The sequence below is a fragment of the Plecotus auritus genome (assembly GCF_963455305.1).
Source record: "Plecotus auritus genome assembly, chromosome: 5".
Classification (NCBI taxonomy): domain Eukaryota; kingdom Metazoa; phylum Chordata; class Mammalia; order Chiroptera; family Vespertilionidae; genus Plecotus; species Plecotus auritus.
This window is the reverse complement of record NC_137776.1, coordinates 177,313,533-177,330,199: the sequence shown is the minus strand read 5'-3', so window position 1 is coordinate 177,330,199 and position 16,667 is coordinate 177,313,533. Positions and strand designations below refer to the sequence as shown.

General features: G+C 39.4%; 1 protein-coding gene across 2 annotated transcripts in view; it reads left to right on the top strand.

Annotated features, from left to right (window-relative positions):
• DENND1A (DENN domain containing 1A) overlaps positions 1–16,667 on the top strand; it is a 479,039-nt gene that overhangs the window by 258,500 nt on the left and 203,872 nt on the right. For both annotated transcript variants that reach the window (XM_080668038.1, XM_080668037.1), the window contains exon 10: positions 10,988–11,088. In XM_080668038.1, the coding sequence (XP_080524164.1) occupies positions 10,988–11,088 (101 nt within the window). The remainder of the gene's footprint in view (positions 1–10,987; positions 11,089–16,667) is intronic.

Sequence of the window (16,667 nt, the reverse complement as noted above, 5' to 3'; positions counted from 1 at the left end):
CCACTCTGATCTTTATTATTTCCTTCCTTCTGCTTACGCTGGGCTTTTCTTGTTGCTCTCTTTCTAACACTTTGAGTTGTAGGGTTAGATAATTTATTACCATTTTTTGTTGTTTTTTGAGATAGGCCTTTAGAGCTGTGAACTTCTCTCTCCAGACTGCTTTCACTGTATCCCATAGATTTTGGATTATTGTGATTTCATTGTCATTTGTTGCCATGATGCTTTTTATTTCTTCTTTGATCTCTTTGGTCACCCAGTCATTTTTTAATAGCATGCTATTTAGCCTCCAGGTGTTTTATTTTTTTTATTATAGTTAATTTCTAGTTTTATGCCATTGTGATCTGAGAAGATGCTTGATATTATTTCTATCTTCTTGAATATGAAGAGACTTTGCCTGTGTCCCAATATGTGGTCTATCTTTGAAAATGACCCATGTGCACTTGAGAAGAATGTATATTCTGTGGCTTTGGGGTGAAATGTTCTGAAGATGTCAATTAATTCCATCTGATCTAGTGAGTCATTTAGGATTGATGTTTCTTTGCTGATTTTTTGTTTAGAGTATTTGTCCAGTGGTGTTAGTGGGGTATTAAAGTCCCCTACTATGACTGTATTGCTGTCAATCTCTCCCTTGATATCCTCCAGAAAATTTTTTATGTATTTGGGTGCTCCTATGTTGAGTTCATATATGTTTACTAGAGTTATATCTTCTTGTTGAATTGCTCCCTTTAGTATTATCAAGTGGCCTTCCTTATCTCTTGTTATGGCCTTCACTTTGAGGTCTAATTTGTCATATGTAAGTATTGCTACCCCAGCTTTTATTCATTTCTGTTTGCCTGGAAAACCTTTTTCCATCCCTTCACCATCAGTCTGTGTAAGTTCTTTGTTCTGAGGTGGGTTTCCTGTAGACAGAAGATATATGGGTCATGTTTTCTTATCCACTCAGCTACCCTATGTCTTTTGATTGGGGCATTTAATCCATTTACATTTAAAGTTATTATTGATAGGTACTTGTTTGTCGCCATTTTTATTCTTTATGCCTGTGTTCCTTCTTCCCTCTATTTCTTCTTTTTACAGCAGACCCTTTAGCATTTCTTGCATTGCTGGTTTGGTGGTAATAAACTCCCTTAGGCATTTTTTGTCTGTGAAGCTCCTGATTTCACCCTCAATTTTGATTGATAGCCTTGCTGGGTATAGTATTCTTGGATTCAGAACCTTCCTTTGCATGACTTTGTATAAATTCCATTCCCTTCTGGCCTGATATGTTTCTGTTGAGAAATCAGTTGCTAGTCTGATGGGGGATCCTTTGTAGGTAACTTTCTGTCTCTCTCTGGCAGCCTTTAAGATTCTTACTTTGTTGTTGGTGTTTGCCATTTTAATTATAATGTGTCTTGGTGTCTGTCTTTTGGGGTTCATCTTGTTTGGGACTCTGTGAGCTTCTTGGATTTGTGTGAGTTTTTTCTTCCCTATATCAGGGAAGTTTTATGTTATTATTTCTTCAAACAGGTTTTCTATTCCTTGCTCAGTTTCCTCTCCTTCTGGCATCCCTATTATGCGGATGTTGTTTCGTTTCGTGTTGTCCCAAAATTTCCTTAGGCTCTCCTCCTGCTTTTTAATTTTTTTTCCCTAAAAGCTGCTCTACTTGGGTATTTTTTCCTACATTGTCTTCTAGCTCACTGATGCGGTCCTCTGCTTCTTCTAGTCTACTGTTGATGCTTTCTATTGAGTTTTTTATTGCAGCGATGCCATTTTTCATTTCTTCTTGGTTCTTCTTCATTTCCTCTTGGTTCTTACACATATTGTCGAATTTGTCTTCCATCCTTTTCAGCAACCTTATGCCTATTGCTCTGAATTCTTTCTCTGACATATTGCTTGCCTCCATTTCGTTTACTTCCTTTTCTGGTGATGCCTGCTTTTCTTTCATATGCGGGTTGTTTCTTTGTTTCCCCATGATCACTCCTCTCTGGGTGTCTGGTTATGTAGCTCTCTCTCTCTCCTGCATTGACTTAAAGGCACAAAATACAACACAAAAAGACACAACGCACAGGGCACCAAACACAAATGTATTCATGATACTAATAACCCCAAATAAAGGTGACCCCCAGAGAAAAGATAATTAGGGGATAGAAAAGAGTTCAAAAATTATATTAAGAAAAGGAAAAAATACAAGAGAGAAAAGAAAGAGAAGAAAAAAGAAGGGGGAAAATTATGTATATGAGGAGAAAAGTCCAATAAAACAACAACTAATCCCAGATATCTAAACTACAAACACCCAGATGAATCTGAGGAAGCAGAACTTATTTCTAGAAGGTAAGGTCAAGGAATTGAATGAATGGGGAAATAGCCACAATTCAGTACAGAGGAGGTAGAAAGAGAATGAATTCTCTTTCTACCTCCTCTGTACTGAATTGTGGCTATTTCCCCATTCTCTTTCTACCTCCTCTGTACGTATACTTCTTATACATGAGTGTATAAGAAGAAAAGTAAAAAACAAAATACAAAAAATAAAAATAAATATATATTAAAATATATGTTAAAAGTAAATTTGTGTGTGTGTGTGTGTAATTTTTCCCCTTCTTGATCTATCTATGTATACATTTACTATTGGAAAAGGAGAATAGAGAGTAGATAGGCCTGAGTTGGTGATTGGAATTAGTTATTAGTAGAAGAAGAGACCAAGCGAGGAAAGGAAAAACAGAAGCAAAAATAGAAAAAAAAACACACACACAACAGAACAAAAACAAACAGACAAAAAGGCCAAACTAATCAACAATCAAACAACAATAAGACAGAAAGAAAGAAAAAGGAAGAAAAAGAAAATTTGGATAGTGAAGAAAGAGAAGAGAAGAAAGAGAAGAGAAGAGTGTATATGGACTTGGAGCAGGGGAGCAGAAATTAGCTATAGGAGTAAGATCAATTTTTAACAGGGAGTAAAAAAGGATAGAGAAAAACTAAAGCAGGATCAGGGTAAGAGAAACAGAATAAAAAAGGGGGGAAAGTGAAGCAGAGAGTGTTGGCATAAAGGAAAAATTGAGATAGAGTAAAATAATGCTAAAGGAAAAATAAAAATAAAATGTAAAACACTAATCCCAAAATAAAATAAAATAAAGAAAAAATAAAACTTTAAAAAAAGATAAAATAATAGTAGTAATAATAATAATTAAAAATAAAAATATGATAAAAAAGGTAAAATAAAGTGAGGAAAAAAATTTTAGTTTCTTAAGTGAAAGATAAAAAATAAAAATGTGAAGTAGAGAAGGTCATTTACTTCCTCTACTGTTCTGCTTGGCAGGTCTATTTCCTGTCAGGTAGTCAGCACAGTATTGAAGTTCCCTGCGATCCACCGCTCCTCTGTGTCATAAGCCACAACTCTGTTTTCAAGCAGGTGGGATCTCTTTGTTTCTCAGCCTGCCTTTAGTTGTATTTACACAAGAGTCAATTTTTTATACAACTCTTGGGTGGCAGTATTTCTGTATTAATATCCTGGGCTAAAAGGCCCCTCTACCCTGTGTTTAGATTGCTTTCCCTGCAGCACTTAATACTGGGTTGGAGGGATGGATTGCCCCAGGGCTGGTTTTCTGTTCGTCTCTCCCCACTCTTATCCCCAGGTTTCACAAAAACAACTTTTCCCTGCAATCTCGGTGAATGTTTTTAATTGGAAGATCCTGTGTACTGCACTTAGCAATCAAAAGCAAGGATTGTGTCACAGGCTCGTGTCTTTTCCCCTGGCACTGCGCAGCCTGTATACTGGTAGAACTTCAGGCTGCCTTTCTGGGCCAAGCCCTTCTGTGGGTCAATTTCTAGAGTCCCCTTCTGCCAGCAGCCCTGTGGACCCCCTTCTACATTCGATGGCTACACTGACCCCAGCAGCCACGGATTTTCTAGGGCTCAGTCTTCCTCTGAAACTCTAGTTCCCGCTGCACGCATTTCATGCACATTTCTCCCTCCAGCCCAGATCCCAGATCTCACCTTTCTGTAGGCGATATCTGACCTTTCTGTCCATGGATTGCCTCACCAGTTGTGTTTAATTCACCAATTCCGGGTGGATGTTATTCGATTCAGTGGTTCCTTCTATCTGCTCTGTGAGAAGGTACCAGGCTCATCCACGTATACTCACCACTTTGTCTTCCCCTAGACAGACTTTTTAGGTGCCCGCAGTCGGGGAGGCTGGAGTCCCAGTGTTCCCAGCCTCACAGCTGAGGCAGCTGGTCCCTGGGTGTTGTGGTAGTAGGGCCCTGGGAGGTATCCGAGGTCTCCACAGTTGAAGGTAAGGCTTGGCTTCAGATCACAGCCACTCTCCCCTTCAAGATGGCGTGGTCTCTGAGGCAGGGCCGGCCACTTCAGGAGAGATTTCAGCAGCAGTAGATGCTGCCCGGCCAGGGGAGCCCAGTCCGCCAGTCCCCAACAGTCCCTTGGAATATAGCTGTTCCTCACTCACAAATACAGACACTCCCCACACATCCACACACTCTGCTTTCGTTCTCTCACTCACACACTATCTTGCAGCCTGCCATCCTGTCGGCAGCCATCTTGGATCGCCCCGGCATGGGACCATTTTTTTCTCATTGGTTCTTTAGAAAAGGGGGAGGGAGAAGTGATTGAGTATGCAGTTGATTGCGTAGGAAAGCTTCCTTTTGACTGGATGATCTTGCTGTTAGTGGAAGACATTTGACTTGTCCCCATGTTGGTGTGTTGGTTTTTGGGACTTTTTTTCCCCCCTTACCTTTCTCCAGAGAAGCAAGATGTAGGATGCATTCTATCCAACTGTAGGAAAAAAAATACGACTTGAAGAAAGACTGCGCTTCCTCCACAACCAAAAGTAAAAATAAAAATAAACAAGCATTACATTCTAAGAAAAGTAGGACAGAGCCCAACAATTCCGCCCTTTTTTGCTATTTTCCTTCTTTCCACTCCCATGTCCAGCTTCTGTCTAGACTAACTGAAGGGCTTTGATTCTGAGGCTAAGTTGTCTTTTTGCTAAAGCATCTTAGTTTCTTAAAAGCCAGCTCTACTCTCTCAAAATGTAGTAAACACAATCTGAATTTAGCTGAACCATTTGTAATTAAAGGTTTTTCTCATACCCTTGGAAAGGGTGAGTAGGTTAACTTTCAGAATCCCTGTAGATTTTACTTAAAATTCATCACTGAGGGTTTAACATTTGAGAATAAGTAAACACACACACAACAAAACCACAACACTGTTTAATCGTGGCATCATTTATTTCCTGATGACTACAAAGATAGTTTATAATGACATAAAAGAATGTAGTTCTCAAATTGAGAAAGCTGACTTCCACAAGACATTTTATACAGCTGTTCTACATAGGATGATTCTTGGTTGAAATTGGTAGACTTAAAAATGACCCATCTTTAAATATAGTAATCTGGTATTCTTTCTATACTGTTTGTTTTATCAGTTTCCTGATGTTTGGGTTCAGAGGAGACATTCCAATACATCTAACTCAATGATGAAGCAGATGTCAGTTTGATATTTTAACATCCTGAGTTCTAGGATATGATTGACTGTGACCATCTGATTTTTTTTTTCTTCTGTCAGATTTTGGAACTTGGAATCTCAATACCTTAGAAATTTGCAGCTCCTAGTTGTGATCTATTAAGCAATTGCAATTTGTTAAAGTGTCTGGTAATCTTGCCTATCATTCCTCATGATGTTCAGCTAGAGGCATTCTAACATTCCCCAAACATTTACTCAGCACCTGCTCTGTGTCAAGCTTAGTAAGAGATAAGGAGAGGAATCAAATGTGTGCTCTGGCCCTGAGGAGCTCATATCTTTAGTCTCATGCCCCTAGTCTCCTAAAATCACCTACCTCTGAGGTCTCAGAGTGTCAGGGGCCAAGCACAGAGGATTGCTGTCCTCCACACAGGTGATGGAGATAGAGAGCTAAGAGGTGATGGTTCCTAGATAGCACATGAATTCCAAGTGGGCCCTATAGCTGCAGAGATGAGAAAGCAAGACCAGCTTTGAGACATTCCCTGTTTTACTAACACTTAGTCAGTAGAGCTGACAGTGAGCTGAGGCAGAGGAGGCACATATTTCACATCAAAGGACAGTGATTCCTCTAGGCCCTAAGTTGTCAAAGCTGGAAGGGGGCAGAGGGATCATGTAGTGCAGCCTCTTGTTTTCCACAGAGGGAAAATTGAGACCCAAGAGAGGAAGTGGCTTACTCAGATCAAAAAAGAGAATTAGTGGAAACTCTATGCAAGTATGCGAAAGGGAATATGACGGAAACCCAGACTTTCAAATGGGTGTGCCAAATTAGTGTGTAAACCATCACTTTGACAATCATTACGTCGTTGTCTAGAATTTCCTATGGATTAAAGACACTACACCACCTTAGTTAAATGTAACTAATCCCCAGAAAAATTGTCAGATCTGTGTTTGTTTTTAAAATGTTTATTTTCTGTTAATTGGTATTTTACCCTAGACTTTTGTTCATCTCACAGCAAGGCAAATGCATTTCTACCTAATTTGGCTATGCTAACAGGAACAGTATCTCATCTAGTTCAGAATCCTCAGCACAGGGTAGGTACTCGAAACATTTGTTAATTTATGCATTGTGGTAACACAGTGGCCATTCTAGTCTGACAGGCCTGGTTGTGAGTCCCAGTTCTGTCACTAGTTCTGTGGCCTTGGGCAGGTTATTTCACCTCTGAGACTGTTTCCTTATCTGTGAAATGTGGTGATGAGGGTGTATGTATGTAAATACACACACACACACACACACACACGCTCCTTTAAAATAATACTTTGCAAGATTCTAAATTCCCAACGTGGTACCTGGCACATACACTGTTGGGATTCGGTTTTTGTTGTTGTTTTGTGGATGGAAAGGAGTGATTCTTACTTTTATTCTGTGTTAAATTTCAGAGCTACCATTGGGATCTAAGAATGTGACAATCTGGGCATTATCTCTGAGAAATACCTTAAACTCTTAAACAAACAAACAAAAATGTGTCTGTGATTTTTTTTTTCTGTCATTGATCACTCCTCATTCATGTCGTATCCCCACTGCCTTCTCCCTTTTTCTCCCTTTGCCTCAAAGAAAATTAATGAAGCCGTATAGAAAGCTCCAAGATAGAAGTGACCTTGTGCATCTTTAATTGAGGACAGAATTTGCTAAAAGTGCCTCCAAAAACCCACTAGTGGTTTACTTTACAATCTGTGTCCTGGCTAGACTGGCTATTGGCTGTATAATTTGTCTAGTTTTGTCTGGAGTCTTAGACTATTCAGCTGCTTCAGGGCAAAATCTTTTGGGGTGTCATTAAATGGGATTGATAATTGGCTTCTGATGAATATTCATTGTGACTAATGACTTTGGGCAAATTTTACACATACTATCTTTCTATTCTCCCACTGAGTGAGAGTTTGATAGGATCATTTCCTTCAACTTACACTTCAATTAAAACAGTGGTCGGCAAACTGCGGCTCGCGAGCCGCGGTTTGCCGCTCTGTTGACTAATGAGTTTGCTGACCACTGGGATTGGGGCTTAATCACAAGGAACAACAGCCTGTAATTATTGGAATCGAGAGTCTAGAATATTCACAATACCCCTTTGTTGATTACTATCTAAATTGTATACTTTCATTACTTTTAAATTTTGTATTCTGTAAGAAATGAACATAGGCCTTTAGGATCCTTATCTTTTAAAATAGGGTTGGTTTTAGAGTTATTTTTAAAACAAGTGGCTAATGATAATATACAAGACATAATATGGTATTTCTGATTAAGCATAGATATATCATAACACTTTTCTTGTGGTCAACTCAGCCACTTTTCCTAAGTAACGGTATACATTGTTTGTGCTATTGAATATTTGCTAAAAGAGTTCAACAATCCCCCCCCCCCGCCTTTTTTTTCTTAATCAGATGGGTAAATGCATTTTGTTCCAATTGCAGAGACTTGGCCCTTAGAAAAACCCCAATGAAAATGATGATCAAATACCTTAAAAGTTTGTTTTTCGTGAGAGATCAGAAATTTTAAAATCTTGGCATCCAGCTTGGCAGGGGATTTTTTTTTCCTTTTTGAGGTTAAGGAGACATGAAAAGAACATTGTATGAAGATAAGATCTCTGCCATTTTACCACTTGAAATAGGCTTTAGACTCAAACCAATTTAAGCTAAAAAGAGGCAGGTAATCAAGTTCTGTTTCAACCAGGAACGTTCTATTGAATGACTTTTTCAAAGAGAACTCCAAATGAATTATGTGATGATAACTTACATTTGTGTGGCACCTTGTAGGTTTTAAAGTGCTTTTATTTCTCTGATGTGTTGTAGAGTTATATTATGGAATGAATGGATGAATGAATTCATTGACTTGATTTTCCAAGAAATGGCATAATATCTTGTGTCTAAGCTTACTGGCATTGTTTTGGAATTTGAGTCATATACCCCACTCTGTGACATTCATGAAAATATTGGTCCAATACTATTAAAAGCCAAGCCACTAACTATCTTTAGTTAGGGGCATGTCAAAAGAATAGGGAGAACTATTCTAAGTAGAACTATTTTTTATTTATTCAAGAAAGATTGCATTAGCTGGCACTTACATATATGTTGCACACTGAGACCATGGAGAGGAAAAGAGAGACCGGTCTTTCTGTACTTTACAATGAGAGGACACACATGCATTTATAGCCCCATTGATAGTGGGGTGTATGCCCAGGAGAGCCGTGTGAGGAAGGTAGCACTTAGAGGAGTTTGCTCTGGGAACAAATTCAGGCCAGTTTAGAGGACCAGTGGAAAGAGAGAAAGAAGGAAAAGGAGTACATAACGCCTCCTACATCTGCAAATGCTTTATTCCAAGGATAAACTTGGAGAAGGCAAGAGAGATTGTGGCTGGAGATGCTGCTCTACATGTAGACTGGGAACTGGTGGAGACATGCCTGTTTCCGGTGTGTCCCCAAAGACTTCCGAGCAGGGTGTTACACGACGGGACCTGCACTTTATGTAAGAGTACTTTGGCAGCTAAAGGGTGGGCAGAAAGAGCTGGGGTCCAAGGCCAGTGTCACCCCCCAGCTTGACTTCAGGGTGGAATCAAAATAAAATTGGTTCATTTTCTACACTTTCAACACCCGCAAAGATTCTCATCTCTTCTAAAGCTGAAGAGATTAGTCATGTATAATATGACAGCTTCCTTTATATGGAAGCATATTAAAATGGTTTGAGAAGGCTGGGTTAAACCTACAAGCCATGGTGTGTCACTGGGAACAGCTCTAGAGAAGCTAGCTTGCTGGACCAGCTCCTGTTCATGACATGTACCTGGTTTAAAGAACAGTGTTGGGGGGAGAGATGGGGGATGGGGAGTAGCAGCCCTGGATTTAATACACAGCTCTCACAACTGTGAAACATCAGCAGAATATCCCATTTAAAGCTGTTCATGTTACACTAACCTCTGGGATTCTTTTAACTGGGCCTGGCACGTCACTCTTTCGCCACGTAAATGTCTTTCTGTCAACAAAGGCCAGTTAACAGCTTCCAAAAGAAGCAAAGTCCTCATGGGAACAGGTTTCCCAGAAACCAAAGAAACAAGACAGAGAGAAGCATGTGTTGTTGGCTTTTGTCACTTCATAGCCATATCTCCCAAGGTGTTGGTTTTTTCCTTCTTTCACTGTATTGAATCTTTTAGCAATTTTATTCCATTCTATCTTTGTTTCCAAAAATTTAATTATATAAAGTACTGATTGTATGATGTATCTAGCTCTTAAGGAAAAAAGGAATATGAAACAGGGGCATGTCAAAACAATAGGGAGAGGAAGGATTAGTCAGTTAACAGTGCTGGGGCCATTGATTAACTATGTGGAAAAAATAAATTCTCACCTCAGTCCTTAAACCTAAATTCATTCCAGATGGATTAAAGTTAAATGCTGGGGAAAGATTTGGGGGACTTTCTTAGTATAAAAGCAGTGGAAACCATCATGAAGGAATAGATTTTTCTATGTGTTAACTTAAACCTTCTCTTCACCCCAAAAAAATTCAAAGAAAATTAAATAAGGATGAAGTATTTTTTTCTAAAACATTGCAAAGGATTTTAGTGTCCTTTGCATATCTGCTGTTTCTTGCACATCAATTTTTAAGCATACTAGTACTCATTAGAAAAAGTGGCCTAGGAATAGGAAACAGACCATTTACCTAAAAAATATAGTCAAGAGATATAGGACAAGATTTTCAGCTTTAGTCATTCTTCAAAACAGAGGAATAAAAAAAAAATCAAGATAGATAAAGTTTAAAGCTAACTTGAGTCCAGTTCTTAGTGCTGGTGAGGTATAAGGGGACACTGTAGCACAGGGCTGGGCGAGTGTAAAGAGCTTCCATCCTTCATCTATTTATTATGTGAATGCATTTACTATGTTTATGTTTTTATATTTATTAAGTGCCTTAAAATATTTATAACTTTTGTCTCTGAATTCTACATCTAGGAACCAGATATAAAAATTATTGACCTGATCTGATTATATAACTTAATGGTAGAAGAGTGATTAAATATAGTATGGGGAATTTATTGAGTGGTGTTAAAAGATATGTTTTCTAAGAGTATTTAAAGATATGGGAAAATGCCAGCAAATAATGTTGACTTGAAGAAAAAAGAACATACTGGCAAAAAAAAAAAAAAGAACAAATGAACACTGTAGTTACAATAATCCTAATTTTATTAGAAAAGGAAATACAAGTGCATATGTATGTAATACCCCAAAATGTTAAATTATTTTCAGATGGTGAAGACTTTTGTTTCCTTTTATCCCTTTTTCCATTTTCTAAATTTTCTACTGTCATTGTGCATTAGCTTCATAATCAGGGGGAAAATAGATTGTTTTTTGAAAAGCAGGCTCTTATTAAATTTGAATTAGGGTGATTGAGTTAATTTATTTTAAATACTTTGAGAAGTATGTATTTAATTTTATTGCTCCACTCCAATAAGACAGTGTCTCACTTTGACTGCTAGTTCTAAGCCTCTGATTTGCTTCTCTTGCAGTTGACGGCCTGCATCCACGGGTCTGCCGCCATGCTCTACCCCATGTTCTGGCAGCATGTGTACATCCCCGTCCTGCCACCACACCTGCTGGACTACTGCTGGTAAGCCGCTGCTTTCCCCACCTCTGCTTTCCTTCTCCAGGAACTGTCATGGAAGTTAGGTCTGTAACTTGTAATGCAGTTGATGACTCTAAATGAAAAATATTAGCTTCTGCCGAAACCGGTTTGGCTCAGTGGATAGAGCGTCGGCCTGTGGACTGAAAGGTCCCGGGTTCGATTCCGGTCAAGGGCATGTACCTTGGTTGCGGGCACATCCCCAGTGGGAGGTGTGCAGGAGGCAGCTGATCGATGTTTCTCTCTCATCGATGTTTCTAGCTCTCTATCCCTCTCCCTTCCTCTCTGTGAAATATCAATAAAATATATTTAAAAAAAAAAGAAAAATATTAGCTTCAAAAATGAAATGCATTTTAGACCACACGATTGCATGGCCCTTCTGTTTCCAAACAGCTTTCATATATGTCATGGCATTCTTAAGAGTTCAAGTGAGCAGATAATACTTTTCCATTTTCCCATTTCTCAATTTGGAGAAACCAAAGCACCAAGTAGTTGTATGATGTTTTTTTTCCTAAGACAAATTAGAAATTGGTGACAAGAACAGTTGAGATCCCCAAAGTCTTCAAGTTTCAGCCATGTCCTGGCACGTTCTGTATGACTTGCTCTCAACTGTGGTTTGGAAGCACAAGCCAGACTTCAAACCCTCTGAAGTTTATTTGATGGGAATTTCAATGTTCAGTGAACTGTGTTTCAGTGGGAGGCAGGCAGGCTTTAAAGTCAGCTCTACCACCTTGGGCAAGTCACTTTGCTTATGACTTTGTTTCCTCATCTGCAAAATGAAGTTATATACTTAATCATATAAAGATGAAATGATATAATAGATGAAGGGACACCGTGAAGAAAAGCTGGCTCATGATGGGTGCTCAAGCATGTTTCTGCAGGAGCCTTGTCATCACCACTGTCTTGTCTCCAATAGATCACCAAGAAGACTGATTCAGATCCATTTTCCTTCTGAACAATTTATTTCTCCAGGGTAATGTGGTTAAAGAAATTGTCTCTTGACAGTTCAAGTCAGCAGAAGTTGATAAGGGAGCACTGTGCATATGTAGGAAAAGGCACTGCCTGCCAGAAATTGGCAACGTCAGGAGAAAGGGACCCATTGGTCAAAGTGATTGAGTACGGTCAGTCATAATTTTTGCTGGTTCTCTAACCATTTTGCCAGCCTGCCACTGAAAAGGTTCACCAAGGTAGCCAGCTCGTCCTGGGACCTTAAAGGCATTCCACAGCACTTCTAATTTTAATGTTGAGCTCACCCTCATCCCAAGAAGCCATGGATACAACCAAGATGCTGCTCAGGTCCATCAAGTGAAACTCAGCGTCCCTCTCTGGTGCCTAGCACTAAGTGAATCGGCTCATCTCTCCGCTCTACATCTTCCTTATCAGGGTGGCTCCTTTTATCCATGCCTTTCCCCTACCTCCTGTGAGATTAAGGGTCTTCCTCTGTTTAGACTTGCTGCTCCTTTTGAGCTTCTGAACCACTGCCATGTCTCTCAAAGGAAAGGCCCGTCTTTGCTATCCAGCACTGTTGTTGTTTGAATGCAAGATTGAGGGGCTGGCAGAGGCAGACGCAGAGGAAGAAGCAGGCCAGGGGAGTGGAGGAGAAGAAAGAACAAAATACACATCCAAGGAAGGCAAAGGGGAGATACTTGAGAAAAACAGATAGGAAAGGTCGAAAGGGGGCATATGTCTTCTAAGACAGAGTCACACAGTGTCACTCAGGCCTCTTGCCACCCCGCCCCTCACATACAACACCCTCACAGGCACACGGCCCTCATACTGACACACAGACACAGGTCCTTTCTCCACAGGCACATGTTCCAGGGGCCCTCACACAGAGGGAGATTCATAATCCCCACACACCTCACCCAGACATGTGCTCTAAGGGGAAACCTTAGGGTTCTCCCTGGAAGAAACTCACCTGTGTGTCTTGATGCTGTGCTTTAGATATGAACGCCCAGAGCTTCCTGTGTTCAGGGGTTGGTAATAATACAACTTTAGCTTTCTGTTATTTGGGAAGTTTTGTTTGCTAATTTGTTAGCTAGTTTAAACCCAGCAGCTTATAATCCCAGAACTGTGGAGAGGAAAATGCTCTGTCAGTAACATCAATGATCACAGTAGCTGCCAGTGGTGAATGTATCCTATGCCCCAGTCACTGGGCCATCTCCTTTGCATCGGTGATAGAAACCCGTAAGTTATTGGCTCACAGGCTGGTAAACCAAGACCACAAGAGGTTAGTAACTTGCCCGAATGTAGGTATTATATACTGTATGATTCCATTTTTATAAAAACAAACAAAATCATGGTGTATATATAACATAAAAATTAAATGTGTGTACACATACACACACACACACGGGCAGAAATCTAGAAGGAAATACACCAAAATGTTAACAGTGATTCATAATGGGGAGGAGGGGGAAGAATTCTGCATGATTTTTATTTTATTTTTCATATTTTCATATATTTCTATGAAGAAAGTGTGGTTTTATAATTGGAAAGTTTTACTTAAAAAAAAATCAGTGTGTATTCTAGCCAGTTTTTTCCAGCTGCCATCTCAGGTCCTAGCCCTCCTTTCTTATTTGCTTAGAGGATTTATTAGCTGTTTGACTCCTTCCTGTGGAAGCTGATCTGAGATCCTCTTTTCAATTCCCATCTAACTCTAGCTCCATGGAGAACTGGGTCACCAGCCTGGCTGAGAGCAATGACCCTGGCAAGTCTAACTTAGAAGAGAAGGCTTGTCAAGGAAGTGGCTAAGCCCTGTCAACCCAAACTTCCACTTCTAAAACTCACAGTTAAGGCCTGTATTTTTCTGAGCTTGAGTGAGTTTTGTGATTAGGTTCCATCTTGGAAGTTTCTGTTTGTGTGAACTTGGTCTCCTGGTCTCTTGTTTTCATGAAAGGACTATTTGACATTTGACCAAAGGATGATTACAGGCCGGTGGGGATTGGTATCTGTTGATTAACTGCAGGATGTAAAAATGATGAAGTAAATGACCCCAAGAGAAAAACAGGTCCTCCATTCAAGGCTTGATTTGATCACCTTCAGCCTGCTACCACTGATTTGGTCAGAAACTACAAATATCATGAAATTTGAGTCAATGCTAATAACTTGACTCTATTGTGCTCAGTGACTTTCACCACATTGAGTTTAATCCTTGGTGGTAAGAGTCAGCAGGGATAACTATCATTTTAAGTAAAGTGCTAGGAGCATGGAACATGTAAATTTGAAGGAGGTTTGTTCCTCTGCAGATGATTTAAATGTTAAGTACGTCCCCATGCAGGGGATACACGAAATGGAATCTGAAAACTATTATCTCCTGTAGAAATGAACTCTCAATTTACTCACTGCACAGGAAGGGCAGATTCTAGTCATTTTCACTGCCAGCAGGTGCCCTTTCTATGCATAATAGACTTCGCAAGTGTAATTAACACATGAGGACCACTGCTGCCAGTTTTTCTTCAGGTACATGCTGCTAGGAGTTTTCAGGACAACAGTGTAGTGTAGGCTGTAAGAGCTTTTTACAGTGTACTTGAAGATGAGGTGTTCATTGACTTCAGGACAAAGACTTGTTAAAAGAGGCTGAGCCCAGACCCTGCTGTTGGTAGCATAGGTCATGGTCCTTGAGCTCAGAGACCCCAAGAGCTGTCATGCAGCCTTTGGTAGAACAGAGGCCAGTAGAGCAAAGCTCTGGGATGCAGTGAGTAAATGGAAAGTATGATGCTGAAAACCTGCAATTATGTGGAAGACTTTAATTGCATATTCACAAATACAACAACCAGTTATCTGAGTTAACTTTAATTAGAGCTATAATCACGGATTTTAATTATCTGAATAAATCGATTTAGCACAAATGGTCTTCCCTAAATATTTCCCAACTTAATTTTTTTAAGTCTCTTCCCATTTCTGAAGAGGGTGGTAGAGAAAGCACCTGGGCTTTGGATTTAGACAGACCTGATTCGCATCTCAGTTTCATCTCTTATTAGCTGTGTAACCATTAAAAATGTATTTTGCACCTCTGATCTGCAATTTTTTCTGTAAAATGGGTTTAATTTACCTACTTTGAAGGAAGGCTTTAGGAATTAGAGATATTGGTCATCAAGTGGCACATAGGAGCCATTTAGTGAATGGTGGTTGCTCTTATCATGGTTATTACAAACATGGGACATGGATTTTGGTTTCCAGAGGGTTTAACTTGCATTAAACATTATTCTTGCTTCTGTAGTCTGTGAGCTCAGGGAAAAAGTTTATAATTCATCTTCTCTTTTTACCCCTCAGATTGTTTTTATTTTGATTTTTTTTTATTTAACTTGAGTTATTGTATGGTTGTTTTCATTTGCAGCTGTGGCATAAGAATGAAAAGAAAAGAAACAAAAGCAGATGGCAGAGAAAACGAAAGGAGTAAGACATTTCCAGCCCTTATGAATATTTAAAAACATGTGCTGCTAGTTCCTTTCTACTTTAGATCTGTGCCATTCTTCTAACTTTGAAAATAAAAATGAGAATGATCCCTACCTTGGCTGATGGCAGCCCTGACCTTGGCCAGTGTTGTCAGAGCCTTCCCACTTCTGGGACAGAAGGATTAACTTGCTGATGAGAATCAGCATTCCCTTTCATTAAAATAATCACTATCTATTGAGTCCAGTGTGTGTGTCAAGCTCTTTATAAACATTATTGCAAATCTTCAGAATCAAGGTATAAGGCAAGTATTATTAGCTCCATTGTATAGATTTGGAAATTGATGCTCAGAGGGGTTAATGACATACCCACTGTCAACATCTAAGAAATGGTAGAGCCTGAACTTGCAATCCAAGGCCACCTGATATTAAAGCTTTGTTGACAAACACTCCAAAGTGTTAGAAAAGAAGTTGTACCCATCACCAAGATTTTGTGAAAAAATTCTTGTAGGCTTCTTGATGACTTGCATTATGTAAACTTATGTTATCATTGATTAATTATTCATTCATTCAGCAAATATTTATAGAGCACTTACTATGTACCAGGCAATATGCTAATTAAATGTTGCTAATAAAAGGTCCATATGGTATTTCCCATGTAAATTCCCTTTTCTCCCTTATTTATTCAGAAGCAGTACTAATTAAGGACCACAAATCATTTCCCAAATTTAATTGTTTATTTGGGTTATTTTGGACACTTGTTAACACACCTTTGTGATAAAACATTTCCACATCAGATCAGGACAAGTTCTCGTGTTTCCCCAAAGAAATAGCCAGGTCAAGAGCCAAGTTAGTAACTAAGTTCTGATGCTTGCTGAGAGCATAGTTGAACCGAAAAGTTAAATCAGTTACACACAATTAAGGTTTGGATTTTGCATTTGTCTTTGTAAAATGCATTGTAGTTCCTGGCATTTATTTCCAGGTGACTCTGGAAGCCATTCTTCTACTCATAGTGGGCATACTTCGATTCTCTGTGAGAGAGACTCTGGTTCTAGGTTCTTTATATGTAGTGCATGTAGAATTCTGAACCAAACCCCCATGTCCCATCCTGTATTCCATCTAGGGTTCTTAGCAAACAATCTGAAATATGCCTGATCTCAGGGTGCACAGTCT